Source organism: Salmo salar, chromosome ssa22, assembly GCF_905237065.1.
Source record: "Salmo salar chromosome ssa22, Ssal_v3.1, whole genome shotgun sequence".
In the NCBI taxonomy this organism is placed as follows: Eukaryota; Metazoa; Chordata; class Actinopteri; order Salmoniformes; family Salmonidae; genus Salmo; species Salmo salar.
Window position 1 is genome coordinate 19,394,687 of NC_059463.1, and position 25,674 is coordinate 19,420,360.

The 25,674-nt window shown below is 43.7% G+C and overlaps 1 protein-coding gene and 1 pseudogene across 2 annotated transcripts in view; one reads left to right on the forward strand and one right to left on the reverse strand.

The window, feature by feature from the left end:
- The window catches only part of LOC106583032 (leucine-rich repeats and immunoglobulin-like domains protein 1), a 53,846-nt gene extending 39,018 nt beyond the window's left edge, over positions 1–14,828 (forward strand). For both annotated transcript variants that reach the window (XM_014166781.2, XM_014166782.2), the window contains exons 14-18: positions 1,446–1,727; positions 8,676–9,095; positions 9,207–9,338; positions 9,526–9,789; positions 10,504–14,828. In XM_014166781.2, the coding sequence (XP_014022256.1) occupies positions 1,446–1,727; positions 8,676–9,095; positions 9,207–9,338; positions 9,526–9,789; positions 10,504–10,718 (1,313 nt within the window). In that variant the 3' untranslated portion in view covers positions 10,719–14,828. The remainder of the gene's footprint in view (positions 1–1,445; positions 1,728–8,675; positions 9,096–9,206; positions 9,339–9,525; positions 9,790–10,503) is intronic.
- A 1,423-nt stretch (positions 14,829–16,251) lies between these two features.
- LOC106582944 (complement C3-like) overlaps positions 16,252–25,674 on the reverse strand; it is an 89,395-nt pseudogene continuing 79,972 nt past the window's right edge.

Consider the following 25,674-nt stretch of genomic DNA (forward strand, 5'->3'; position numbering starts at 1 on the left):
CATCGGGTTCTTGGTCACCTCCCTGACCAAGGTCCCGATTACTCAGTTTGGCCGGGCGGCCAGCTCTAGGAAGAGTCTTGGAGCTCTACGGAAAATTTGAAAATTGGCTTGGATTTTGCTCTGATTTTGCGCTGACATGCATTGTCAACTGTGGGACCTTATAGACAGGTGTGTGCCTTTCCAAATCATGTCCAATCAATTGAATTTTCCACAGGTGGATTCTAATCAAGTTGTAGAAACATGTCAAGGATGATCAATGGAAACAGGATGCACCTGAGCTCAATTTCAGTCTCATTGCAAATGATCTGAATACTAAAGTAAATAATGTATTTCTGTTTTTATTTGTAATAAATTAGCAAAAAATTCTAAACCTGTTTTCGCCTCGTCATTATGGGGTATTGTGTGTAGATTGATGAGAAACAACATTTAATCCGTTTTAGAATAAGTCTGTAACGTAACAAAATGTGGAACAAGTCAAGGGGTCTGAATACTTTCTGAATGGACTGTGTATGGAAAAATAAGTTTAAACATTTTGACCAATCGTTTTGTCGAAAGAACAGAACGACTCGGGCGACCAAGTTTTATTTTTTCTTGTTGACTGGGACAGCCCTGGTTAGTTAGTTTGTGTGCATGTGGTTCTGTAATGTGCTGATTTTGTAGATATTTTGCACAATTAAACTCCATAACAGGGCAGAATGAGATTAGTGGTAATTCTTAGCTTGAACAAAGTCTCACTCTCTCTGTCCTTCTGCATCTCTCTGTGTGAGTTTCTCAGGGTGGAATTTAAAACAAATTGATTTAGGCTTGTTGTGGTGCTGCCAGTGCCCATATATTACACGCTCTGTCAGTTAGGCTAACCGATGCTGACTGATTGTTTGCTGGCAGTCTGGAGTTTGGTTTCCTGGCTGACCTGCCCACCCAAATGAAACCCTCTCCCTAGCCATCTCCCCAACCCAATTTAACTTCTATGCAATGATAGCAGAGCCGCCTCTTTCTATATGCAGACCACAGACTACACCCCAGAACCCCCCCCAAAAAAGTCTCAATTTACTGTTGAGAAGTAGAATACACAAGGTGCGATTTCAAAATGTAGTAGTGCAGTTTTCCACTTGTTAGTCACTCAATTAGCGCATGTCAGCTAATATTTGTTGGGATTGCTAAGTAAGGTACTCTAGCCAACTATCTAAACCTTGTAGTAGACCTAATCATTACCAACTGGGCACACATTCAGTGCTCATTAATTTTGTTAGTCAATCTCACAGATATCATATGAACATGGCATAAGTAATTACAAAATGTGTAGAATTGCAGGAATTTTTTTTAAACTGCCATACTTTCTCTACACTCCATTGCAAAATGGGAGGGACTGTTATGTAGCTGTTGTGTTAATCTCAGATTTCTCTCTGTTGTGGCCAACCCAGTGTCTCATCTCCATTCCCACACAGTCATGCCTACGTTTGTGAAGACCCCTGGAGACAACACCATCCGTACGGGCAACACTGCCAAGCTGGAGTGTGCGGCCGAGGGGCACCCCACCCCCGAGATCGCATGGCAAAAGGACGGAGGCACGGACTTCCCGGCGGCACGCGAGCGGCGGATGCATGTGATGCCTGACGATGACGTGTTCTTCATCACGGACGTCAAGCTGGAGGACATGGGCGTGTACAGCTGCACCGCCAAGAACACAGCGGGCACCGTGTCTGCCAACGCCTCTCTCACCGTGCTGGGTAAGACTTGACTGCTGGCTATGCCCTACACCTACTGGCAAAATCACCCACACCCCTTTACAATGTTTGAGGATTCATGGTTCAGGTGACCATAATATAGATACTACTTTCGACTAAAAATGAACACTTGTAAACAGGTCTAAAGCCAGTTGCGAACTGGTCAGCCTTGGTCATAGAATGACTGGCTTCTGGCAGCTGTGGCCTTCCTCTGAGTCAGAGGTCAGGGGTAGGGGTCAGATGGGTGTTTGTTACCCTTCTCTCAGGGTGGAGGCCTCAGTTCTCCTGGAGGGGCTTCTATTGGAAGTGTGAGGACTAAGGCTAGTTGAGATCACATATTGTCAAGTACTGTGGATGTGTAAGGGCTTGGTCTACACCACTGTATGTAGTAGTGCAGAACACCTCCCCACAGGGATATGAGACGGCAATAGCCCTCAGGAGTGGCTCTGTAATGTTTAGTCATGTATGAGGAAAGCTCAGAGCTGAGGCCTTGTCTGAAGAGGTGGGGAGGGGACAGAGGGGGAAGGAGGGTGGGCGAGGGGGAAGTGAGATCTCTTAATCGTTTTGTTTCCTGCTAAGAGGGAAAGTGTTCTAAGAGTAGGGGTGTCAAATGTTCAGCCTGCTGCACAGACCTATGGACGCTGTAGTCTAGAGCGCCTGGTTCAATTGTGCTTAGGAGCCTTTTTTAAATCTCTAAATGGTTAAACTAGTGAGGAATCTTTTTTTATTTACTACCATCTTAAATTAAGATATCTAATTAATGTATACTGAACAAAAATATAAACCCAACATCAAATAACATTTTATTTGTCACATGCACCAGATGCAACAGGTGTAGACCGTGTAACGCTTACTACAAGCCCTTAACTAACAATGCAGTTCAAGAAATAGTTAAGAAAATATTTACAAAATAAAGTAAAAAATAAAATCAAAAGTAACACAATAAAATAACTAATGAGGCTATATACAGGGGGTTCCGGTACCGAGTCAGTGTGGGGGGGGGTACAGGTTACTCAAGTTAATTGAGGTCATTTGTACATGTAGGTAGTGTTATTAAAGTGACTATGCATAGATAATAAACAGCAAGTAGCAGCAGTGCAAAGGGGTGGTGATGGTGATCAATGCAAATAGTCCGTGTTGACATTTTTTTTTTTTTTTATTGTACAGCAGTTTTATGGCTTGGGGGTAGAAGCTGTTAAGGAGCCTTTTGGACCTAGACTTGGCGCCCCGGTACCACTTGCCATGCGGTAGCAGAGAGAACAGTCTATGACTTGGATGACTGGAGTCTTTGACAATTTTTTGGGCCATCCTCTGACACCGCCTAGTATATAGGTCCTGGATGGCAGGAAACTTGGCCCCAGGGATGTATTGGGCTGTATGCAATACCCTCTGTAGCGCCTTATGGTCGGATGCCGAGCAGTTGCCTTACCAGGCGGTGATGCAACCGGTCAAGATGCTCTCATTGGTGCAACTGTGGAACTTTTGGAGGATCTGGGGACCTGTGCCAAATCTTTTCGGTCTCCTGGGGGGAAAAAGGTGTTGTCGTGTCCTCTTCACAAATTTCTTGTGTTTGGACCATGATAGTTTGTTGTTGATGTGGACACCAAGGAACTTGAAACTCTCGACGTGCTCCACTACAGCCAGGTCGATGTGAATGGGGCCGTGTTCGGACCTCCTTTTCCTGTCGTCCACAATCATATCCTTTGTCTTGCTCACGTTGAGGGAGAGGTTGTTGGCCTGGCACCACACTGCCAGGTCTCTGACCTCCCTACAGGCTGTCTCATCGTTGTTGGTGATCAGGCCTACCACCGTTGTGTCATCAGCAAACTTAATGATGGTGTTGGAGTTGTGCTTGGCCACACAGTTGTGGATGAACAGGGAGTACAGTACAGGAGCGGATTAAGCACACACCCTAGAGGGGCCCCGGTGTTGAGAATCATCAGTGTGGTAAATGTGTTGTTGACTACCCTTACAACCTGGCCTGTCAGGAAGTCCAGGATCCAATTGCAGAGGGAGGTGTTTAGTCCCAGGGTCATTAGCTTAGTCATGAGATTTGTGTGCACTATGGTGTTGAACGCTGAGCTGTAGTCAATGAACAGCATTCTCACATAGGTGTTCCTTTTGTCCAGGGGAGAGAGGGCAGTGTGGAGTGCGATTGAGATTGTTTCATCTGTTGGGGCGGTATGCAAATTGGAGTGGGTCTAGGGTTTCCGGGATGATGATGTTGATGTGAGTCATGACCAGCCTTTCAAAGCACTTCATGTCTACAGACCTGAGTGCTACAGGGCAGTAGTCATTTAGGCACAGGGACTATAGTGGTCTGCTTGAAACATGAAGGTATTATAGACTCAGTCAGGGAGAGGTTGCAAATTTCAGTGAAGACACTTGCTAGTTGGTCTGCGCATGCCCTGAGTACACCTCCTGGTAATCCGTCTGGCCCCACTGCCTTTGAATGTTGACCTGTTTAAAGGTCTTGTTCACATCAATTACAGAGAGCGTGATCACACAGTTGTCTGGAACAGCTGGTGCTCTCATGCATGCTTCAATGTTGCTTGCCTCGACGTGAGAATAAAAGGCATTTAGCTCGTCTGGTAGGCTTGCATCACTGGGCAGCTTGCGGCTGGGTTTCCCTTTGTTGTCCGTAATATTTTTCAAGCCCTGCCACATCTGATGAGTGTCAGAGCCAGTGTAGTAGGAGTCAATCTTAATCCTTTAGTGACGCTTTGCCTGTTTTGATGGTTCGTCTGAGGGAAGAGCAGGATTTCTTAGAAGCATCCGGATTAGTCTCCCACTCCTTGAAAGTGGCAGCTCTAGCTTTTAGCTCGATGCGGATGTTGCCTGTAATCCATGGTTTCTGGTTGGGATATGTACGTGCGGTCACTCATTTCTTTGTCAGTGGGCAAACGTACAAAATCAGCAGGGGATCAAATACTTTTTTCCCTCACTGTAGGTTGGAGTCATTGAAACTTGTTTTTCAAGTCGGTTAGGACATATACTTTTTGCATGACACAAGTCATTTTTCCAACAATTGTTTACAAACAGATTATTTCACTTAATATTCACTGTATTACAATTCCAGTGGGTCAGAAGTGTACATACACTAAGTTGACTGTTCCTTTAAACAGCTTGGAAAATTCCCGAAAATTATGTCATGGCTTTAGAAGCTGCTGATAGGCTAATTGACAAAATTTGAGTCAATTGGAGGTGTACCTGTGGATGTATTTCAACGCCTACCTTCAAACTCAGTGCCTCTTTGCTTGACATCATGGGAAAATCAAAAGAAATTGTAGACCTCCACAAGTCTGGTTTATCCTTGGGAGTAATTTCCAAACACCTGAAGGTACCACGTTCATCTGTACAAACAATAGCACGCGAGTATAAACACCATGGGACCACGCAGCCGTCATACCGCTCAGGAAGGAGACGCGTTCTGTCTCCTGAAGATGAATGTACTTTGCTGCGAAAAGTGCAAATCAATCCCAGAACAACAGCAAAGGACCTTGTGAAGATGCTGGAGGAAACGGGTACAAAAGTATCTATATCCATAGTAAAACGAGTCCTATATCGACATAACCTGAAAGGCCGCTCAGCAAGGAAGAAGCCACTGCTCCAAAACCGCCATTAAAAATGCCAGACTACGGTTTGCAACTGCACATGGGGACAAAGATTGTACTTTTTGGAGAAATGTCCTCTGGTCTGATAAAACAAAAATAGAACTGTTTGCCCATAATGACCATCATTATGTTTGGAGGAAAAGGGGGGAGGCTTGCAAGCCGAAGAACACCATCCCTACCTTGAAGCACGGCGGTGGCAGCATCATGTTGTGGGGTTGCTTTGCTGCAGGACGGACTGGTGCACTTCACAAAATAGATGGCATCATGAGGATGGAAAATTATGTAGATATATTGAAGCAACATCTCAAGACATCAGTCAGGAAGTTAAAGCCTGGTCGCAAATCGGTCTTCCAAATGGACAATGACCCCAAGCATACTTCCAAAGTTGTGGCAAAATGGCTTAAGTTCAACAAAGTCAAGGTATTGGAGTGGCCATCACAAAGCCCTGACCTCAAACCTATTGAAAATTTGTGGGCAGAACTGAAAAAGTGTGTGCGAGCAAGGAGGCCTACAAACCTGACTCAGTTACACCTGCTCTTTCAGGAGGGATGGGCCATAATTCACTCAACTTATTGTGGGAAGCTTGTGGTGGGCTACCTGGCACGTTTGACCCAAGTTAAACAATTTAAAAGCAATGCTACCGAATACTAATTGAGTGCATGTAAACTTCTGACCCACTGGGAATGTGATGAAATAAATAAAAGCTGAAATAAATAATTCTCTCTACTATTATTCTGACATTTCACATTCTTAAAATAAAGTGGTGATCCTAACTGACCTAAGACAGGAATTTTTTACTTGGATTAAACGTCAGGAATTGTGAAACTGAGTTTAAATGTATTTGGTTAAGGTGTTTGTAAAGTTCCGACTTCAACTGTGTATGTATGTATGTATGTATGTATGTATGTATGTATGTATGTATGTATGTTTATTTATTATATATGTATGTTTATTTATTATACACACACAACACACACACACACTGTCCACATATATACATTTACAGGATGTGGACAGTATTTGTTACTACATTACACAAGCTGACGGTTTGACCTAATTGGGGGGAATACACCTCCCTTTTTACCTCAGATTGGTGATAAAAGTATAGAAGTTTATAGTCAACACGATGACACAAGATCGCAGGTCTTAGAACGTAGCTATCATTTCTCAAATGGAACGGATAAATCTGGGTGGTCTCTCTATATAAATACATGGATTTGAAAGTCAAATGATCACTTAAAAGCAGCCAACCGTTGTCACTGTTGATATCCTATGGCGGGTCGTAATTCGTTGAAATCAACTACCGTAATTTCCGGACTATTAAGCGCACCTGAATATAAGCCGCACCCACTGAATTAAAAAAATATATATTATTTTGAACATAAATAAGCCGCACATGTCTATAAGCCGCAGGTGCCTACCGGTACATTGAAACAAATTAACTTTACACAGGCTTTAACGAAACACGGCTTGTAACAAAAATAAATAGGCTTTAACGAAACACGGCTTGTAACAAAAATAAATAGGCTTTAACGAAGCACGGCTTGTAACAAAAATAAATAGGCTTTAACGAAGCACGGCTTGTAACAAAAATAAATAGGCTTTAACGAAACACGGCTTGTAACAAAAATTTTTAAATTTGCAGTAAACAGTAGCCTACCAAGAAAGTCATTGGTCACCGTCTTCCTTCTCCTGTGCACTGAAACCACTGAAGTCATCTCCTTTGGTGTCGGAGTTGAATAGCCTCAGAATTGGTTCATCCGATATTTTATCGTTTTCATTGTCGCTCTCGTCACTTTCATCCGGAGGCAAATCCCCCGCTGAGCCCTCTTCAACATGCAGCAGTCCAGCCTTTCGAAACCCGTTGATGATAGTGGATTGTTTTGACAATGCTCCACGATGTCAGGACCCGCTGGCAGACTTGACCATAAATTGCTCTTCGCATGCGGCCCATTTTAGTGAAGGATTTCTCCCCACTTGTCATCCAAGCCTCCCGCTGAACACGGAGCGCCACCTTAAATGCACGATTTACACTGATGTCGAGTGGCTGCAAATACTTTGTTGTACCCCCAGGAATCAGGGTGACAAAATGACTACCGTAGTCAGAATGATGGGAAGTTTGAGAGTGCTCGATTTAATCTAAACAGTAAACAAAAAAGATGTTTGACCTTAACACGTTCGGCAATTTCATTGGTCTAATGAAAGCTTCATGCCGCCAAAAAACTGAGCACGTCACAGAATGTGTTTTTTTGGAAGAAAAAAATTGAAAGCGGGAAAAATCCATATATTAGCCGCGTCATTGTTTAAGCCGCGACGTTCAAAGCGTGGGAAAAAAGTTGCGGCTTGTCGTCCGGAAATTACGGTAACAGAAAAGGTAATTTGTTTTATTTTCCGTGATGGCAGCCTCCCAAAATCAACATCCCCCATTCAAAGTATAGATAGAAGCCTTCTACAAATTCTCATCTAACCAACCAGGTTATTCCAAGTTTACTTGTGGCCTTTGAATAGTGTTAGTTTAAACAGCGCTACACCAAAACATTTTCCCCTGTTCTATTGATTTCAGCATGAAATTGATGGAAGTGATTCACAAGAAAAGTGTTGCTTTACACTTACTGCGTTGGTGACACACTTGAATCAAAATGCAACACTTCAAAATGTAGCTAACTGTTTTCAACAAAATGTCCTCTAACCAGTGATTTACACATTATTGACAGCTTACGTGTGGTTTTTGAGTTGTTAGTTTTAACAGGACATGCAACCTCGCCCAATTGATTCCAATGTGATAATCGATAGGTGATTGACCAAAGAGTGTTGCGTTTGTCTTTCAATTTTGGTCGCGCCTCCACAAAACGCTCATTAGGATTATGTACATGATATGCCCACTGTCATTGACAGCCCCGAACTGCTTGTTTTGCGTCATTAGCATTTGTGAGAATTGACATAGCGGTTAGGATATTTTACATAGTTAACCAACTTTAGGTTAAGGTTAGGAAAAACGTTAGGGGAAAGGTTAACTGACATGCTATGTAGTTGCAAAACGCTTGTGGTTAACTTAAGTTCCTAATTAGTTAAAATGCTACGGTTGTCCCCGACGTCACTACACAAAAATCCCCTATACGACACACTGTTCAGTGGTAACGCTGCTGAGAAGTTATCTGGGAAACACAGGGTTCAGCTCTATTCCAGTAGTGTACATTAATGTATCAACTGTCTTGAACAAAACGTGATGGAACATCACCAGTTGTCAAAATATTGTTTGAAGTAATGAGTAGAGTTGGGAATGACCTGTCTGCGCCAGTGGGATTATTAGACTTTGACCTTTCCCTCCCGTCTGCAGAGACGCCCCACCTGGCCCAAAAGCTGGAGGACCGTAGTGTGGTGGTGGGGGAGACTGTAGCCCTGCAGTGTAAGGCCCTGGGCAGCCCCCCACCCAAAATCACCTGGCTGAGGAACGACGAGCCCCTCCGCTCCTCCGACCGACACCACTTCACCCCCGGCAACCAGCTGCTGGTGATCGGCAGCGCCGCCCTAGAGGACGCTGGGAGGTACACCTGCGTAATGTCTAACACGCTGGGCACAGAGCGCGGCCACAGCCAGCTGAGAGTCCGCCAGACCGGCTGCGCCGGCCCCAGCACCGTCACTATGGGCATCATCGTCATCGCTGTGGTGACCAGCATCGTGGTGACCTCGCTGGTGTGGGTGTGCATCATCTACCAGACGCGCAAGAAGAGCGAGGAGTGCAGCGTAACCAACACCAGTGAGAGGGCACTCATATAGTTATACTTATGGATGGCTGTTCACCATCCATTTTCTGGTGTTGACTGTAGTTTGTGCTGGTGCTAATGTTATCTGTCCCCTCCCCTCCCAGATGAGACAATCGTGCCCCCGGACGTCCCCAGCTACCTGTCCTCCCAGGGGACCCTCTCGGAGCGCCAGGACGTGTGTATCCGCGTGGAGGCTAGCGTTGGACCTCAGCTCAACGGACACATAGACAACACAGGTAAAGTCTTCAGCTTGGTTCCCATATGTACCTCCAATTCTCCTCCATGACTGAACTGCTGGACCGCTCAGTCATTTTTTTTTATCTAACATCAGGGAATGTTTGCTTTACGTCTACTCTAAATTCATGGAATTGTGGAAAAGTGTAGACATCTTAATAATGATGTTTTCTTTATTTGCCGGTGTAGGTTACAATGGGGCTGTAGTGTGTACAGAGTGTATGGAGAATGGAAACAGCTACTCCAAGACAGACTTTGACTACCTCACCCAGGGGCTGGGACCTGTAGACCTGGAGTACCAACAACACCCCCACCCCCACCACATGGACTACAGTGTACCTGTACCCCTAGGGGTGGACACGGGACCCCTCTGCAATGGGACCCCCAACGGAGTCAGAAGGGATGCCTCGCCACCTGAATTTCCATCACAGAGAAACCACCACAACAGAAAAGGTATTTTTTTAAATGTATTTTTATTTAACCATTATTTAACTAGGCAAGTCAGTTAAGAACAAATTCTTATTTAGAATAACGGCCTACATCGGCCAAACCCAGACGACGCTGGGCCAATTCTGTGCTGCCTTATGGGACTCCCAATCACGGCTGGTTGTGATACATCCTGGATTCGAACCAAAGTGTCTGTAGTGACGCCTCAAGCACTGAGATGCAGTGTCTTAGACCGCTGCGCCACTCAGGAGCCCAGAGCGAGCTTCCTATTCCACACTGTTGAGGACAGGATGGGGAATGCTGGAGAACCTGTGGTTAGAGCCCTTAGTTGTGTAGGTGACCCTGCCATGATGAATCACCATGAAGGGAATATGATGGATAGTCTGCGGCCTATATTTGAGTGTGTTCTACTGTAGTTGGGAGGCTGAACAGCCTGAGGATACCTCCCACCTTAAGTAAAATGAAAAACAGCCTTGAGTTCCCATCACTGCCACACTCACAGAGGAGCAAGATGGGTCTTGTCCTGGGATCCTGTACCTTTTGGCAAGGAACCATCTGGGAGGATTTGGTGGTTGGAATGTCGATCTACGCTTCATCATGTAAACGTAGCAATATGGATGCATTCCATAGCCTTGAGCTCTGTACAGATAGATGTCGTGATGTGTATGTGCAGTGACTGGCTGACGTGGCATTCTCTTCTCTCTCTCTGTTCTCTCCCAGGTTCCTCAGTGAACAGGACGGGACACACAACTCTATTGTGCTCCCCATCCCAGGAGGAGGCCTTCCACAAGCCGGTGAAACTCGCCCCCGTAAGACGCCAAGACACACTGGACACGGATCGTGAGCCAGAGCTCAGACAGACTCTACTGTCCAACGGACACACTCCCAGAGCCTCCCAGAGTGACAGCACCCCCCTCAGGAGCGCCAGCGACTAGCAGGCCCTCCCCACCCTGACACTAATAGACTCACTAGCCCTGAGTGGACTTGTTCTTTGCACTGGGAACTGCTACCTCAAACAGAGAGGCCAAGATCTGATCCCCTCCCCTGTTTGGACTAACATGGCGGGAGCTGGGAGGGGGGTGGCATCCAGAGGTTTGAAGGCAGAGCTTGTGTGGGTGGCGTCCCATTTGAGCGTATCAGCTGTACATACTTAAAACCTTCCCCTGGGAGGTGTCAACCAATCCTAGCTCCAAATGTGACTTGCATTTGAAGCATGCAAATGTAGGGAATATTTTACAGTAATGTGTGAAAGAGAGCGAAAGAGATATATATATATATATATATATACCATTGGACAATTAACTGTACATAAGAGTTTTCATATATATTATATAACTTTTACAAAGAGTATTTGAATTTATTCTGTGCATGACAAAGAACGGAGTGATGGTATTTTTTTCTCTTTTAAAAGCCTCTACTTACCAGCTTCAACTGCGGTGCCTTATTGCATGATCAAAGAAACCACAAACGGGACTCGTAGTATAGCAGAGATTTGTGAGAGCTATCGTACACTCTTTGTCATACCATGGAACACTTTATTGCACTTGAATGTTGTTTGACAAACGCAAATGCTGCCCGTCATGGCCTTAAACCATAACTCATATTTACTGGTATTTTATGAAGGAAGCTTTAATTTTTATTTATTTTGGTACGTGATATGGTAACACCTACGACAAGGAAGTGTTTGGGATATGAATCTAGGTTTTTGATGTTTAAGCACTTTTGTACTCATCATAAATGACCTCTGGAAACACAGACTCAGTACATGTAACCCAATAGGAATGTAAGAAATCCCAGTCAGGAAATGCGACACATTTCTGACATAGCCATGGAATGTCAAGTCTCTTCCACCTGTCAAGGTACTAACTACAGTGCCTTCAGAAAGTATTCATACCCCTTGACTTATTCCACATTTTGTTGTGTAACAGCCTGAATTCAATATGGATTAAATATATGTTCACCCATCTACACACAATTACCCCATAATGACAAACTGAAAACATGTTATTAGAAATGTTTGAAAATTTATGGAAAATTCTTTCAAACTGTAACTCGGCCACTCAGGAACATTCACTGTCTTCTTAGTAAACAACTCCAATGTAAATTTGGCCTTTTGTTATAAGTTATTGTCCTGCTGAATGGTAAATTCATCTCCCAGTGTTTGGTGGAAATCAGACAGAACCAGGTTTTCCTCTCAAATTATGCCTGTGCCTAGCTCCATTCCATTTCTTTTTTATCCTGAAACTCCCCATTCCTTAACGATTAAAAGCATACCCATAACATGATGCAGCCACTACTATGCTTGAAAATATGGAGAGTGGTGCTCAGTAATGTATTGTATTGGATTTGCCCCAAACATAACACTTTCTATTCAGGATAAAAAGTTAGTTGGTTTGCCACATTCCTTGCAGTATTACTGAAAACAGGATGCATGTTTTGGAATATTAAATATTCTTTACAGGGTTCCTTCTTTTCACTCTGTCAGTTAAGTTAGTATTGTGGAGTAAGTACAATGTTGTTGATCCATCCTCAGTTTTCTCCCATCACGGCCATTAAACTCTGTTTTAAAGTCGCCATTGGCATCATGGTGAAATCACAGAGGGGTTTCCTTCCTCTCCGTCAACTGAGTTAGGAAACGATGCCTGATACACCTTCCCAAGTGTAATTAATAACTTAACCGTAGTCAAAGGGATATTTTTACCAATCTACCAATGTGTGCCCTTCTTTGTGAGGCATTGGAAAACCTCCCTGGTCTTTGTGGTTGAGTCTGTGGTTGAAATTCACTGCTTGACTGAGGGACCTTACAATTATCTGTATGTGGAGATGGGGTATGTCATTCAAAAATCATATTAAACACACGAGTCTATGCAACTTATTATGTGACTTGTTAAGAAAATGTTTACTCCTGAACTGATTTAGGCTTGACAAAACAAAGGGGTTGTATACTTATTGACTCAAGACATTTCAACTTTTTATTTTTATGAATTTATAAAAATGTCTAAAAACATATTTCCACTTGACATTATGGGGTATTGTGTGTAGACCACTGACAAAACATCAACCTTTAATCAATTTTAAATTCAGGCTGTAACTCAACCAAATGTGAAAAAAGTCAAAGGCTGTGAATACTTTCTGAAAGCACTGTACCAACCAGGGGTTAGAACCACATTTTTGTTCCATTTGTTTTGTTTTGTTTTGTTTTGTTCTGTTCTGAACAGAACCTATTTTTATTTTGTTTTTTCTGTTCCGACCAACAAGAAATGTAGTTCTGAACCGGTTTGAACCCCCAAAAATACTGATTTATAATGTTCCTTACTGTTCCCTTTTAAACATCTGATTTATTATTTTTTATTTACTCCAACATTAAATTACTTCACCAATTAGTGCGGATAGAGCAGCTTGCTATGGAGCGGGTAAGCTATAGTTTTCTTTACATTCATTAGACAGACGTGTAAGGCGCGAGATGTGACTGAATTTTTTTGTGTAGTGAGAGAGAGCAGAGGAGGCTTGGCTTGAAGCGCTGGGCATCTTGTTTATTACATGCATTAATATGATTTAGGCCCACAAAATTAAACCTACGGAAGAGTGGCTTCTATGGAGGAACATTGAATGTCTTTGAACTTCAGAGAGTTGACTTACGTTGGACCAGAGCTAGCTAGCTAACAAGCTGTGCAGAATTCAAATAAAAACATGTCTTGCCTATTTGTAGTTAATAAATCCAATGTGAAACATAATAACTATAGCATCCTTAACTAACATTGAAAAGTTAATACATTCTTCTCTAGTTAAAAATCTCTCCCTAATTTCTAAATGTTGGTTTGTAATTTCTGTAGGCTACAGTAGCCTATTCTTCGGAGGGGGAGGGGCAGGTAGCCTACACGCACGCACACACTGGTAAAGATTTCGAGCTGACAGGCAGACACTGGAATAAGTTTCTGAGTGACAGAGTGAGGGCTTTGCAAAGCTGCTTTGTTGCATTTTTTACCGGAACATAAAAGAACGTTATTAACCGATTCCCATGCTTTTAAAATAACGGTTCTGTTCAGTGTAGATCACTTTTGTTCTGATTCTGTTCCTTGAAAATGTTGTTTTCTGTTCTGTTCCCTGAACTAGTTCCAACACCTGCTACCAACAAGCTGCTGCACTTCAGTTGCCTTTTGGTTTAGGGACTAGATCTTCCACGGTGCCTCAACTCCATTTGTTTTCATTATTCTTTATTTGTCCAACTAAAGGTCCAGGTCCTTTTGAATACACATTTGTTATGAATGTGGTCCAATTCCTAGAATAATTTGTTATTTCCCCTTCCATCCCAGTATGTTATCCTATACCATGAACCTGCCACGCTGTAAAAGGGAATGTGGAATTCTTACCAGGAGGGCATTTTGAGACCGTTGTCATACTGTTTTGATTGCTGTCATGTCTCACTGTTGTGTGTGTGTGTGTGTGTGTGTGTGTGTGTGCGCACACAGGAAATGGCCAGTATTTAGCCTTTGTCACCACATATAATAATACTGATAATAATAATCATCATCATTATGATAATGGTACAAAAACATGTTTTATTATTGAGGAATTATTGACTGGTACAAACTGAACACCTCTTCATTCTATCAACAGCTTACTGTTGGGAAACTTGTGAAATGTACCCCTTCCAACCTTAGGAGAAATGCCCCCTGTCTACAGGCCTGGGTAAACTGGGCTGACAAAACCAGATACTGTGAATGTCAGTTTAAACAGAATTACATTTTCTAATGTATGCATATGTTTAGCCATTTTATAGGCTAATTGTCTGTAAGCACTTGTTTTGCTATTTACTTTATCAAAAATGGGTCAAATTGTTTGACTTATGAGAATATTCTTCAGAGAGCAGGAATTCTAGATGGTCAGTCAGAAGTTGTCAGTAGAATGTCGGCCCACTATGTCAACACCTGAATGGATGCAGGGGTGATGTGCAGTAATTTATTGAAATAAACTGTCTGAAACCATTGTTCCAATGTCAAAGCTTAAACATTGAAGTGTCTAATAAAATCACATTTTTGCTATTATATAAATGTGAAGTATGTTTTTCCTTGTCTTTGTGGTTCAATAATGTGGTCTCAAATGGGCTAGGCAAAGCAAACGCATTGGTTTTGACGACTTTGTTAAAAGTATAGAGAACTCATTGATGTTGCTTCTGCCTCAATGTAAATAAACACAGCACAAAAAGACAGTCTTTCAAAGATAATTTGTAAAAATCCAAATAACTTCACATATCTTCATTGTAAAGGGTTTAAACCCTGTTTCCCATGCTTGTTCAATGAACCATAAACAATTAATGAATATGCACCTGTGGAACGGTCGTTAAGACACTAACAGCTTACAGACGGTAGGCAATTAAGGTCACAGTTATGAAAACTTAGGATACTGAAGAGGCCTTTCTACTGACTGGAAAAACACCAAAAGAAAGATGCCCAGGGTCCCTGCTCATCTGCGTGATCGTGCCTTAGGCATGCTGCAAGGATGCATGAGACTGCAGATGTGGCCAGGGCAATAGATTGTAATCTATTGTCGCTGGACCAGACAGGACTGGCAAAAAGTGCTCTTCACTGGTGAGTCGCGGTTTTGTCTCACCAGGGGTGATGGTTGGATTTGCGTTTATCGTCGAAGGAATGAGCATTACACCGAGGCCTATACTCTGGAGCGGGATCGATTTGGAGGTTGAGGGTCCGTCACGGTCTGGGGTGGTGTGTCACAGCATCATCAGACTGAGCTTGTTGTCATTGCAGGCAATCTCAACACTGTGAGCTACAGGGAAGACATCCTCCTGCCTCATGTGGTACCCTTCCTGCAGGCTCGTCCTGACATGACCCTCCAGCATGACAATTGCCACCAGCCATACTGCTCGTTCTGTGCGTGGTTTCCTTCAAGACAGGAATGTCAGTGTTCTGCCATGCCAACGAAGAGCCCGGATCTAAATCCCATTGAGCACTTCTGGGACCTGTTGGATCGGAGGGTGAGGGCTAGGGCCATTCCCCCCAGAAATGTCTGGGAACTTGCAGGTGCCTTAGTGGAAGAGTGGGGTAACATCTCACAGCAAGAACTGGCAAATCTGTTGCAGTCCATGAGGAGGAGATGCACTGCAATACTTAATGCAGCTGGTGGCCACACCAGATTCTGACTGTTACTTTTGATTTTCACCCCCCCTTTGTTCAGGGACACATTATTTGATTTCTGTTAGTCACATGTCTGGGGAACGTGTTCAGTTTATGTCTCAGTTGTTGAATCTTGTTATGTTCATACAAATAGTTACACATGTTAAGTTTGATGAAAATAAACACAGTTGACAGTGAGAGGATGTTTCTTTTTTTGCTGAGTTTACATATGAGGTCCATCTCTAAAGCCAAGGGGAATTCTAGGTCTGGTGAATGAAAGTCAAGTGTGAATGAGGGTTAGTGGCTGGACAGAATGTGCATTCCAGATGGACGTCCGTCAGTTGTTGACTGACAGCCTCCAGGACAGGAGTTTGTCCTCTGGTGTACCAATGAAATGCATGGCATTGTTCCCCAACAGCTTAGTGACAGGCTGTGTGACAAACACTCCCATCTGTGTAACATTCATCTCCCTCTTGCCCTCCCAGGCTTTAATGGTCTTTACCTTCCCTCCAACAGACATCTGAAGGACACAATCGAGATAAATAGTAATGGTGTCTTTTTGTGGACAAAGCCTATGGGGAAATGTTGGGATATACGCCCAAAATAAGGTCTGTAGGAGATCTGATATGTTTTCTGCTATGAGAAACTCTTCATCAGCAAATATCACTTTTTGTGAAATTTTAAGCAGTTATGTAATTTAAAAAAGCACTTAAAGGCTTCCTATTTCATAAAGTGTTAACTGACTGATAAGACCTGCCTATAGGGAGGAGGCGTGGCAGTGTGGAACCAGGACAACAACCTCCTCCTCAATGTGAGCAAGACAAAGGAGAAGATCGTGACTTCAGGAAAATGAGGGTAGAGCACACCCCCATTAAAATCGACAGGGTTGTAGTGGAGTGGGTCGAGAGCTTCAAGTTTCTTGGTGTCCACATCACTAAGGACCTATCATGGTCCAAACACACCGAGACAGTCGTGAAGAGGGCAAGACAACGCCTATTAAGAGTCTGAAAAGATTTGGCATGGGTCCTCAGATCCTCAAAAAGTTATACAGCTGCACCATCGAGAGCATCCTGACTGGTTACATCACCGCTTGGTATGGCAACTGCTCGGCATCCGACCGCAAGGCGCTACAGAGGGTAGTGAGCATGGCCCAGTACATCACTGGGGCCGAGCCATCCAGGAACTCTATACCAGGCGGTGTCAGAGGAACGCCCTAAAAATTGTCAAAGAATCCAGCCACCCAAGTCATAGACTGTTCTCTCTGCTATCACATGGCAAGTGGTACTGGAGCACCAAGTCTGGGACTAAAAGGCTCCTTAACAGTTTCTACCCCCAAGACTTAAGACTGCTGAACAGTTCATGAAATGGCTACCAGGACTATTTACATTGACCCCCTTATTTTATTCTTATTTTTTGCACTCTTTCACAGGCTCGATGTTCACTCACTGGATTCTAACCACACTCACACATACTACACTGACGTTCCAACACACACACACAGACAGACAGACAGACAGACAGACAGACAGACAGACAGACAGACAGACACACACACACACACACACACACACACACACACACACACACACACACACACACACACACACACACACACACACACACACACACACACACACACACCCCTACCTACATATTACATGAATTACCTCGACTTGTACCCCTGCATATTGAGTTGGTACCAGTACCCCTTGTATGTGGTCCCGTGTGGCTCAGTTGGTAGAGCATGGGGCTTGCAACGCCAAGGGTTGTGGGTTTGATTCCCACTAGGGAAAATGTATACACAGATGACTGTAAATTGCTTTGGATAAAAGTGTCTGCTAAATGGCATATGTTATCTAGCCTCGTTATTTTATTGTGTTACTATTTTTCCTTTAGTTTAGCAAATTTTTCTTCTATTATTTTTTAAAACTCTGCATTGTTGGTTAAGACCTCGCAAGTATGCATTTCACAGTAAGGGCTACACCTGTTGTATTCAGCGCATGTGACAAAAAACATTTTATTTGATATCTCATAGAACAAAACGGATACGATTTTCGGACATTATTCCAAAACCCTATTCTTTGCCCATTCATTTTCCCCATAGGGATGGCAGAACGAACCAGAGGTAACTCATTTCCGGGTTTTACGACTACAGGCTAGTGACCTCTATAGGGTTTATTCACAAAACATGGCCCCGTTGTAAATGTACCACCTGTTTTTGGAAAAACAATGTTATTTTTATGTTTGCTCCATACTCTGGATGTTCACCAACACAATAGAGAGTTAAAGGTTGATATCTATTTAGGATGTCATTGAGTATTGACCAGTTTTTAATACTAGGTAAAGCAGGTGGTCAATTTAATTGTGGTATCCCTGTAATACAACCCCTTCGATGAGAGCTGGCTAAAAGTCCATTATTGTAGTTTGTCCATCCATCTGCATTCATGTGATGACAGTTGTGGTGACACAAATCCTCTAGTAAATTAGTGTATAATCCACCAGAATCACAGGCCCTAGGCCTCAGGTCCCATCTAGCACCGATGACACACAGCCTGCAGGCACTCTTGGCGTGGTTGAAAGAAACTTGAAGCATCCGGTTTTCAGGGGAAAAGCAGAGAAGAGGCGAAGCCTGAAAACTGGATCCTTCCGGTTTCCGCCGACCCCACTCAGGCATTTATTTTATGCCTGCTACGTTAGCCTGCAAGTGGATGAGCCCATGATGCTTCTCTAATAGGCTATTTCTGGGGTGAATGGCTCCCTGGTGGCTTTTCAATGGAGGTGGTTATGTTCACCGTATCTCCATACTGAATAACAGAGAGGACCTTGGATGGTGAGGTCTGCCATTATTCTACCATATAAAAACATGATTTCTATATACATTTACACACTATGAGGTTGGAATAATACTGTGAAATTGTTTGAAAAGACCACCTGCAATTTCATCCTGTTGTGGTGGGATGGAGTTTTGGACTGCCTGGTGATGTCACAGTCCTAGACAGTCCTAGAAATTGCTCTTTGCTACGAAGCTGATTTTGTTTCTTTTTGACTATTTTAATTGAAAACAATCACAGTAAGGTACTTAATTGTGAGAGAAATTATTTGATATTGAGATAAAAATGGCTGCATTTTACCTTTAATTACCCAGCTTTAGACAATGAACTTCACCGTCTAGAGACCTGGAGAAAGCGGTCACAAGGAACAAAAATAATCACAATAAGGTTCGTAGTATAAAACGATGGCTTTTAGTACCATTTCCACTCACACGTGGTCATACAGTGTAGCTACTCTGGCTCGGAGGTATACGTTTCTTTTGAAAGCGATCCATGTTGTTAAATAACTGGAATTCAGGCAGTTAAACTCAATCTGCAGTGCACTGATGAGCAGGAATGCCGATCTCGGGGTAATGCGATCAGGGATGACTCGCCACAGGCACCAGGTGTTCCTCCTCGGGTCCCGGGTCCTGCAAGACGAGGGCCGGTTCAGGCTGGGACAGCACAGCACAGGGCCCTGCAGGGACAACCTTCTATTCTCCCATCTGCCCTCCCCTCTCCTCTCCCCAGGCCAAAGACAGGGCCTTTATAGCAGAGTGAGTCGGACCTTCTCATAGGCTCCCAGGAAGATAAATCCTCCCAGATTGATGGACATGACTCGAGGTATACTGCCAGAAAACAGACTGAAAAGACAAACAGTTGCATCAGGTATTATGCACAGAGTAACATATCATTTTCTTTAACTTGCTCCATGTTTCTCAGCTAACCTGTATGTTCTGAGAGGGACTATTTTAGGGAGCAGGGGCCTACTAAGATTATCAAGAATCAGTTTTATGGAACAGAGGCAGTTGTAGAAGGTAGGAAACAGAAAGGATGTTTTGGAGTCAGTTTTGGAAACTAGGGGACTGGAGAGGCTGTTTTACAGTCAGTTTTAGAAAACTAGGGGACTCTCCAGGCTGTTGATGTTGTGGGGGTCAGGGGATGTGACAGGCCTTGAGAGAGACAGGCCATGAGAGTGCGCCAGTCTCTCAAGGCCCTTTTCCACACAGCTGTTTTGTGGATTACTGCTGAACCCCTGCTGGAACTCTCTCTCTCTGCATGACTGACGGCCAGTTGACATCCACACACATCCCTCTACTGACCATCCGTATGGCCGTCCAGCAACAGCCCCCTCAACTGGCTCAGCTCACACATCACGGATCAGCGCAGCCATTCCTCTATCTCTTTTTCTCCCTCTTTCTCTCTCCCCCACTCTCTTGTACACACACACACTAGCATTTACTCTCTCTCCACTTCTCCCTCTCTCCCTACTGACTGGACATATATTGGGTCCTGTCCATTGGACTGTTTTGTTGCTTACTGAGGAACCCCACCCTGACAATATGCCCCCGCACTTCCCTGTCTGTCTGTCTGTCTGTCTGTCTGTCTGTCTGTCTGTCTGTCTGTCTGTCTGTCTGTCTGTCTGTCTGTCTGTCTGTCTGTCTGTCTGTCTGTCTGTCTGTCTGTCTGTCTGTCTGTCTGTCTGTCTGTCTGTCTGTCTGTCTGTAGACGGAGAAGATGGCTGATGCTTTATGTGCTACCAACCGATTGTGTTTTTATGTAAATTGTTTTGCATTGTTTGTAACTTGTGTTTTTACTTGTTTTCTACATAATGTTGCTGCTAACGTCTCTTATGACCGAAAATAACTTCTGGACATCAGAACAGTGATTACTCACCACGGACTGGCAGTAGCTTTTTTTTATTTAACAAGTCCGACGAGCCCGATGTGAACGACGTACTGCTTTCCCGGGAACAGGCCCAAATCCCTGTCATTTGCGTGAAGAGACGACAGAGGAAAAGAGGACGGAGGTCGGGCTGCCTTCTGAGAAATCATAGGCGATCTAATAAACCCCCTCTGCCTTCCATTCTTCCAGCTAACGTGCAATCATTGGAAAATAAAATCGACGACCTACTATGAAGATTAAACTACCAACGTGACATTAAAAACTGTAATATTCTTATGCTTCACGGAGTTGTGGCTGAACGACGACATTATCAACATACAGCCGGCCGGTTATACGCTGCATCGGCAGGATAGAACAGCAACGTTTGGTAAGACAAAGGGTGGCGGACTATGCATATATGTAAACAACAGCTGGTCCACGATATCTAAGGAAGTCTCAAGGTTTGGCAACCTAAGGTAGAGTATCTCATGATAAGCTGTAGACCACATTAACTAACTAAAGAGTTTTCATCTGTATTTTTCGTATCTGTCTACATACCCCCACAGACCGATGCTGACACTAAGACGGCACTCAATGAGCTGTATTCCACTATAAGCAAACAGGAAACGCTCATCCAGAGGCGGCGCTCTGTTTTACCAAATTTCGATCAGCATGTTAAATGTGCAACCAGAGGGAAGAAAAACTCTAGACCACCTTTACTCCACACACAGAGACGCGTACAAAGCTCTCCCTTGCTCTCCATTTGGCAAATCTGACCATCATTTTATCCTCCTGATTCCTGATGACAAGCAAAAATGAAAGCAGGAAGAAATAAAAAAGTGGTCAGATGAAGCTGATGCTAAGCTACAGGACTGTTTTGCTAGCACAGACTGGAATATGTTCCGGGATTCTTCCTATGGCACTGAGGAGTACACCACATCAGTCATTGGCTTCATCAATAAGTGCATTGATGACGTCGTCCCCACCAGAAGCCATGGATTACAGGCAACATCCGCACTGAGCTGAAGGCTAGAGCTGCCGCTTTCAAGGAGCGGGACTCTAACCCGGAAGTTAATAAGAAATCCCGCTATGCCCTCCAACGAACCATCAAGCTGGGAAAGAGTCAATACAGGACTAAGATCGAATCGTACTACACCGGCTCAGACACTCGTCGGATGTGGCAGGGCTTGCAAACCATTACAGACTACAAAGGGAAGCACAGCTGAGAGCTGCCCAGTGACACGAGCCTACCAGTAGCACTCAGGTCTGTAGACATGAAGTGCTTTGAAAGGCTGGTCATGGCTCACATCCACACCATTATCCCAGAAACCCTAGACCCACTCCAATTTGCATACCGCCATAATAGATCCACAGATGATGCAATCTCTATTACACACCACACTGCCCTTTCCCACCTGGACAAAAGGAACACCTATGTGAAAATGCTATTCATTGACTACAGCTCAGCGTTCAACCCCGTAGTGCCCTCAAAGCTCATCAATAAGCTAAGGACCCTGGGACTAAACAACTCCCTCTGCAACTGGATCCTGGACTTCCTGATGGGCCGCCCCTGGGTGGTAAGGGTAGGTAACAACAAATCCGCCAAGCTGATCCTCAACACGGGCACCCTCAGGGGTGCTTTCTCAGTCTCCAACACCATCATTAAGTTTGCAGATGACACAACAGTGGTAGGCCTGATCACCGACAATGATGAGACAGCCTATAGGGAGGAGGTCAGAGACCTGGCCATGTGGTGCAAGGATAACAACCTCTCCCTCAACGTGATCAAGACAAAAGAGATGATTGTGGACTACAGGAAAAGGAGGACCGAGCACGCCCTTATTCTTATCGACGGGGCTGTAGTGGAGCAGGTTGAGAGCTTCAAGTCCCTTGGTGTCCACATCACCAACAAACTAACATGGCCCAAGCACACCAAGACAGTCGTGAAGAGGACACGACAAAATCTATTTTAGGAAGACCCTAAAAATTGTCAAAGACTCCAGCCACCCTGTTCTCTCTGCTACCGCATGGCAAGCGGTATTGGAGCGCCATGTCTAGGTCCAATAGGCTTCTAAACAGCTTCTACCCCCAAGCCATAAGACTCCTGAACATCTAATCAAATGGCTACCCAGACTATTTGCATTGCACCCCCTCTATTACCTCAATTACCTTGACTAACCGGTGCCCCCGCACATTGACTCTGTACTGGTACCCCCTGTATATAGTCTCGCTATTGTTATTTTACTGCTGCTCTTTAACTACTTGTTACTTTTATTTCTTATTCTTATTCATATTTTTAAACTGCCTTGTTGGATAGGTGCTTGTAAGTAAGCATTTCACTGTAAGGTCTACACCTGTTGTATTCGGCGCATGTGACTTAAACATTTTGATTTGATTTGATTTGTCTCTGTCTGGCTGTCTGTCTTGGCTCTGCTCTGGCCACTAGCAGCTCTAACTGCTCGGAGTGCTCTAGCTGCTCCAGGACTGGCCTACGTAACACACCAGGCCCCAGAGACCTGGGACACCTGTGGGTGCTGGGGGGATGGTGGGCTGCAGGGAGGTTTTATGGCCCTCCATTTAGAAAACGGGGTCACAAATGGTCTAACCACTAACACATCAATTTTGTCAACTGAAAATCTGTACAAAGTGCCAAGCATGTCAGGGATCTTTCAACTATCTCAGCCATTCACGGAACTCCATGTTTAAAAATGCTCCAAGTTGGATTGGATGTTTTGGAGAGACTGCGCTGTGCGCATGTTTGTGTGTGTGTGCGTAAATGCTTAAGCTCGAACAAATGAGGAAGGGGACATTTCTCAAAGTGTATCATCCTGCCCTTCAGTTTGCTCTTTGCAGAGTTATCACCTTTGACTGAAATAGAAGTTAGCACAGGCTGTGTGTGAATCTCAACCTTTTCCATCACACGCGTTACTCACATGCGTTACATATCACAATATTGTACTCTTAAAAATGCGCATGTGCTAGGCTGACAGTTTTGTTCCTAGAACAAACCAAGGAAAACAATAGTCAAAAATGATGTCCCATTTTCAGTACCTGCACATGTGAACGCCTGTATAAGCACAGGTTCAGAACAGTTCTTCAGCGTTCTAAGATGATAAATTATCCAGACCACCTCCATATGTTTTGGCTCACTCAGCTAGAACAGTTTGTCACATCCTGTCTGGGAGAAGCCCCACCTGTGGAACAGAATGGCTGAACTTCTTCCATCTTCCCCTGGGGCTCTCTGACTCATTGTGACATCAGCGGCCCACCAGTCACACAGATCAGTCATGCACTGATCACCGGCCAATAACCTCTCAGCCTCCTGACCGCGCAGGCTAAAATTACCCTGAGGCCTCAGCAGGAGAGAAAGAGCTGATGATCAGCAGGAAGGCTTTGGTGTTAATCATGCTGAGAACCAGTGGTCTTAGATAAACCTCATCTCCTCATCTCTTTTTGATCAGGAGCATTGGTCTAAGAGACACACTTTTTTTCTCATTATTATCTGCTCAAAGGGGGTGCATAAATTTCACCTTCATCTGCACTAATGTGAAATAAATGGACAGTAGGCATTCACTAAACACATTTCACTAGACCTATGTGACAATAAAACATGTATTTATTAGAGCTTTCACCTTCTATGAGGTGACTATGGTGGAATCAAGGAAAACAGAGGGGTAGGCTATACTACAAAGCAGGATCAGTGAGTTAGCCAGCTAACTTAAATAAACAACCAGAAATGACTATTGCTTTTCTGGTTTATTAAAGTGAAAGTGTGAGATTTTGACAAATAAGGCCTTTGTCTACTTACCAAGAGTCAGATGAACTCATTGATACTATTTGAAGGTTGTTGAAGGTAGTTTCATGAGCCAATGCTAACAAGCGTTAGCGCAATGACTGGAAGTCTACAGACCAGCGAGTTGTACCTGTAGACTTCGAGCCATTGCACTAATGCTAGTTAGCAAGCAACATCCTTGAAACTACACTCAGAGACATACAAAATGCTATCCATGAGTTCAGTTGACTCTTGGTAAGTATAAAAAATTGCTTAATTCTTTAGAGTCTAAGACGTTGGGGGTGCTAAGATGACATGTGGAATTGTTTTAAGATGGTCATAATATGGATCATTTTGCTATTTGATTTTGAATTTTAGGACCCCTTTAGGTATAAAAAAAGTATTTCAAAATGATTTGATAAAATATACATTAAGCCTTTAATACTTAAGCCCATAGAAACACATTGAATAACACATTCATAAATGGCAAAAAGGACAGTACAAAAATAAATCATAAGAAACAAGGTTTGACGTGTCTGTCCTAAATCTAGGAGATATATAAAAAAAACGAATATATTTCCTTTTTTTTTTTACACATACAGTGGCTTGCGAAAGTATTCACCCCCCTTGGCATTTTTCCTATTTTATCACCTTACAACCTGTAATTCAAATTGTTTTTTGGGGGGTTTGTATAATTTGATTTACACAACATGCCTACCACTTTGAAGATGCTAAATATTTATATTGTGAAACAAACAAACAAACCCCCCCCGCCAAAGTCAATACTTTGTAGAGCCCCCTTTTGCAGCAATTACAGCTGCATGTCTCTTGGGGTATGTCTCTATAAGCTTTGCACATCTAACCAATGGGATTTTTGCCCATTCTTCAAGGCAAAACTTCTCCAGCTCCTTAAAGTTGGATGGGTTCCGCTGGTGTACAGCAATCTTTAAGTCATACCACAGATTCTCAATTGGATTGAGGTCTGGGCTTTGACTAGGCCATTCCAAGACATTTAAATGTTTTCCCTTAAACCACTCGAGTGTTGCTTTAGCAGTATGCTTAGGGTAATTGTCCTGCTGGAAGGTGGACCTCCGTCCCAGTCTCAAAACTCCGGAAGACTGAAACAGGTTTCCCTCAAGAATTTCCCTGTATTTAGCGCCATCCATCATTCCTTCAATTCTGACCAGTTTCCCAGTCCCTGCCGATGAAAAACATCCCAACAGCATGATGCTGCCACCATCATGCTTCACTGTGGGGATGGTTTCTCAAGGTGATGAGAGGTGATGGGTTTGCA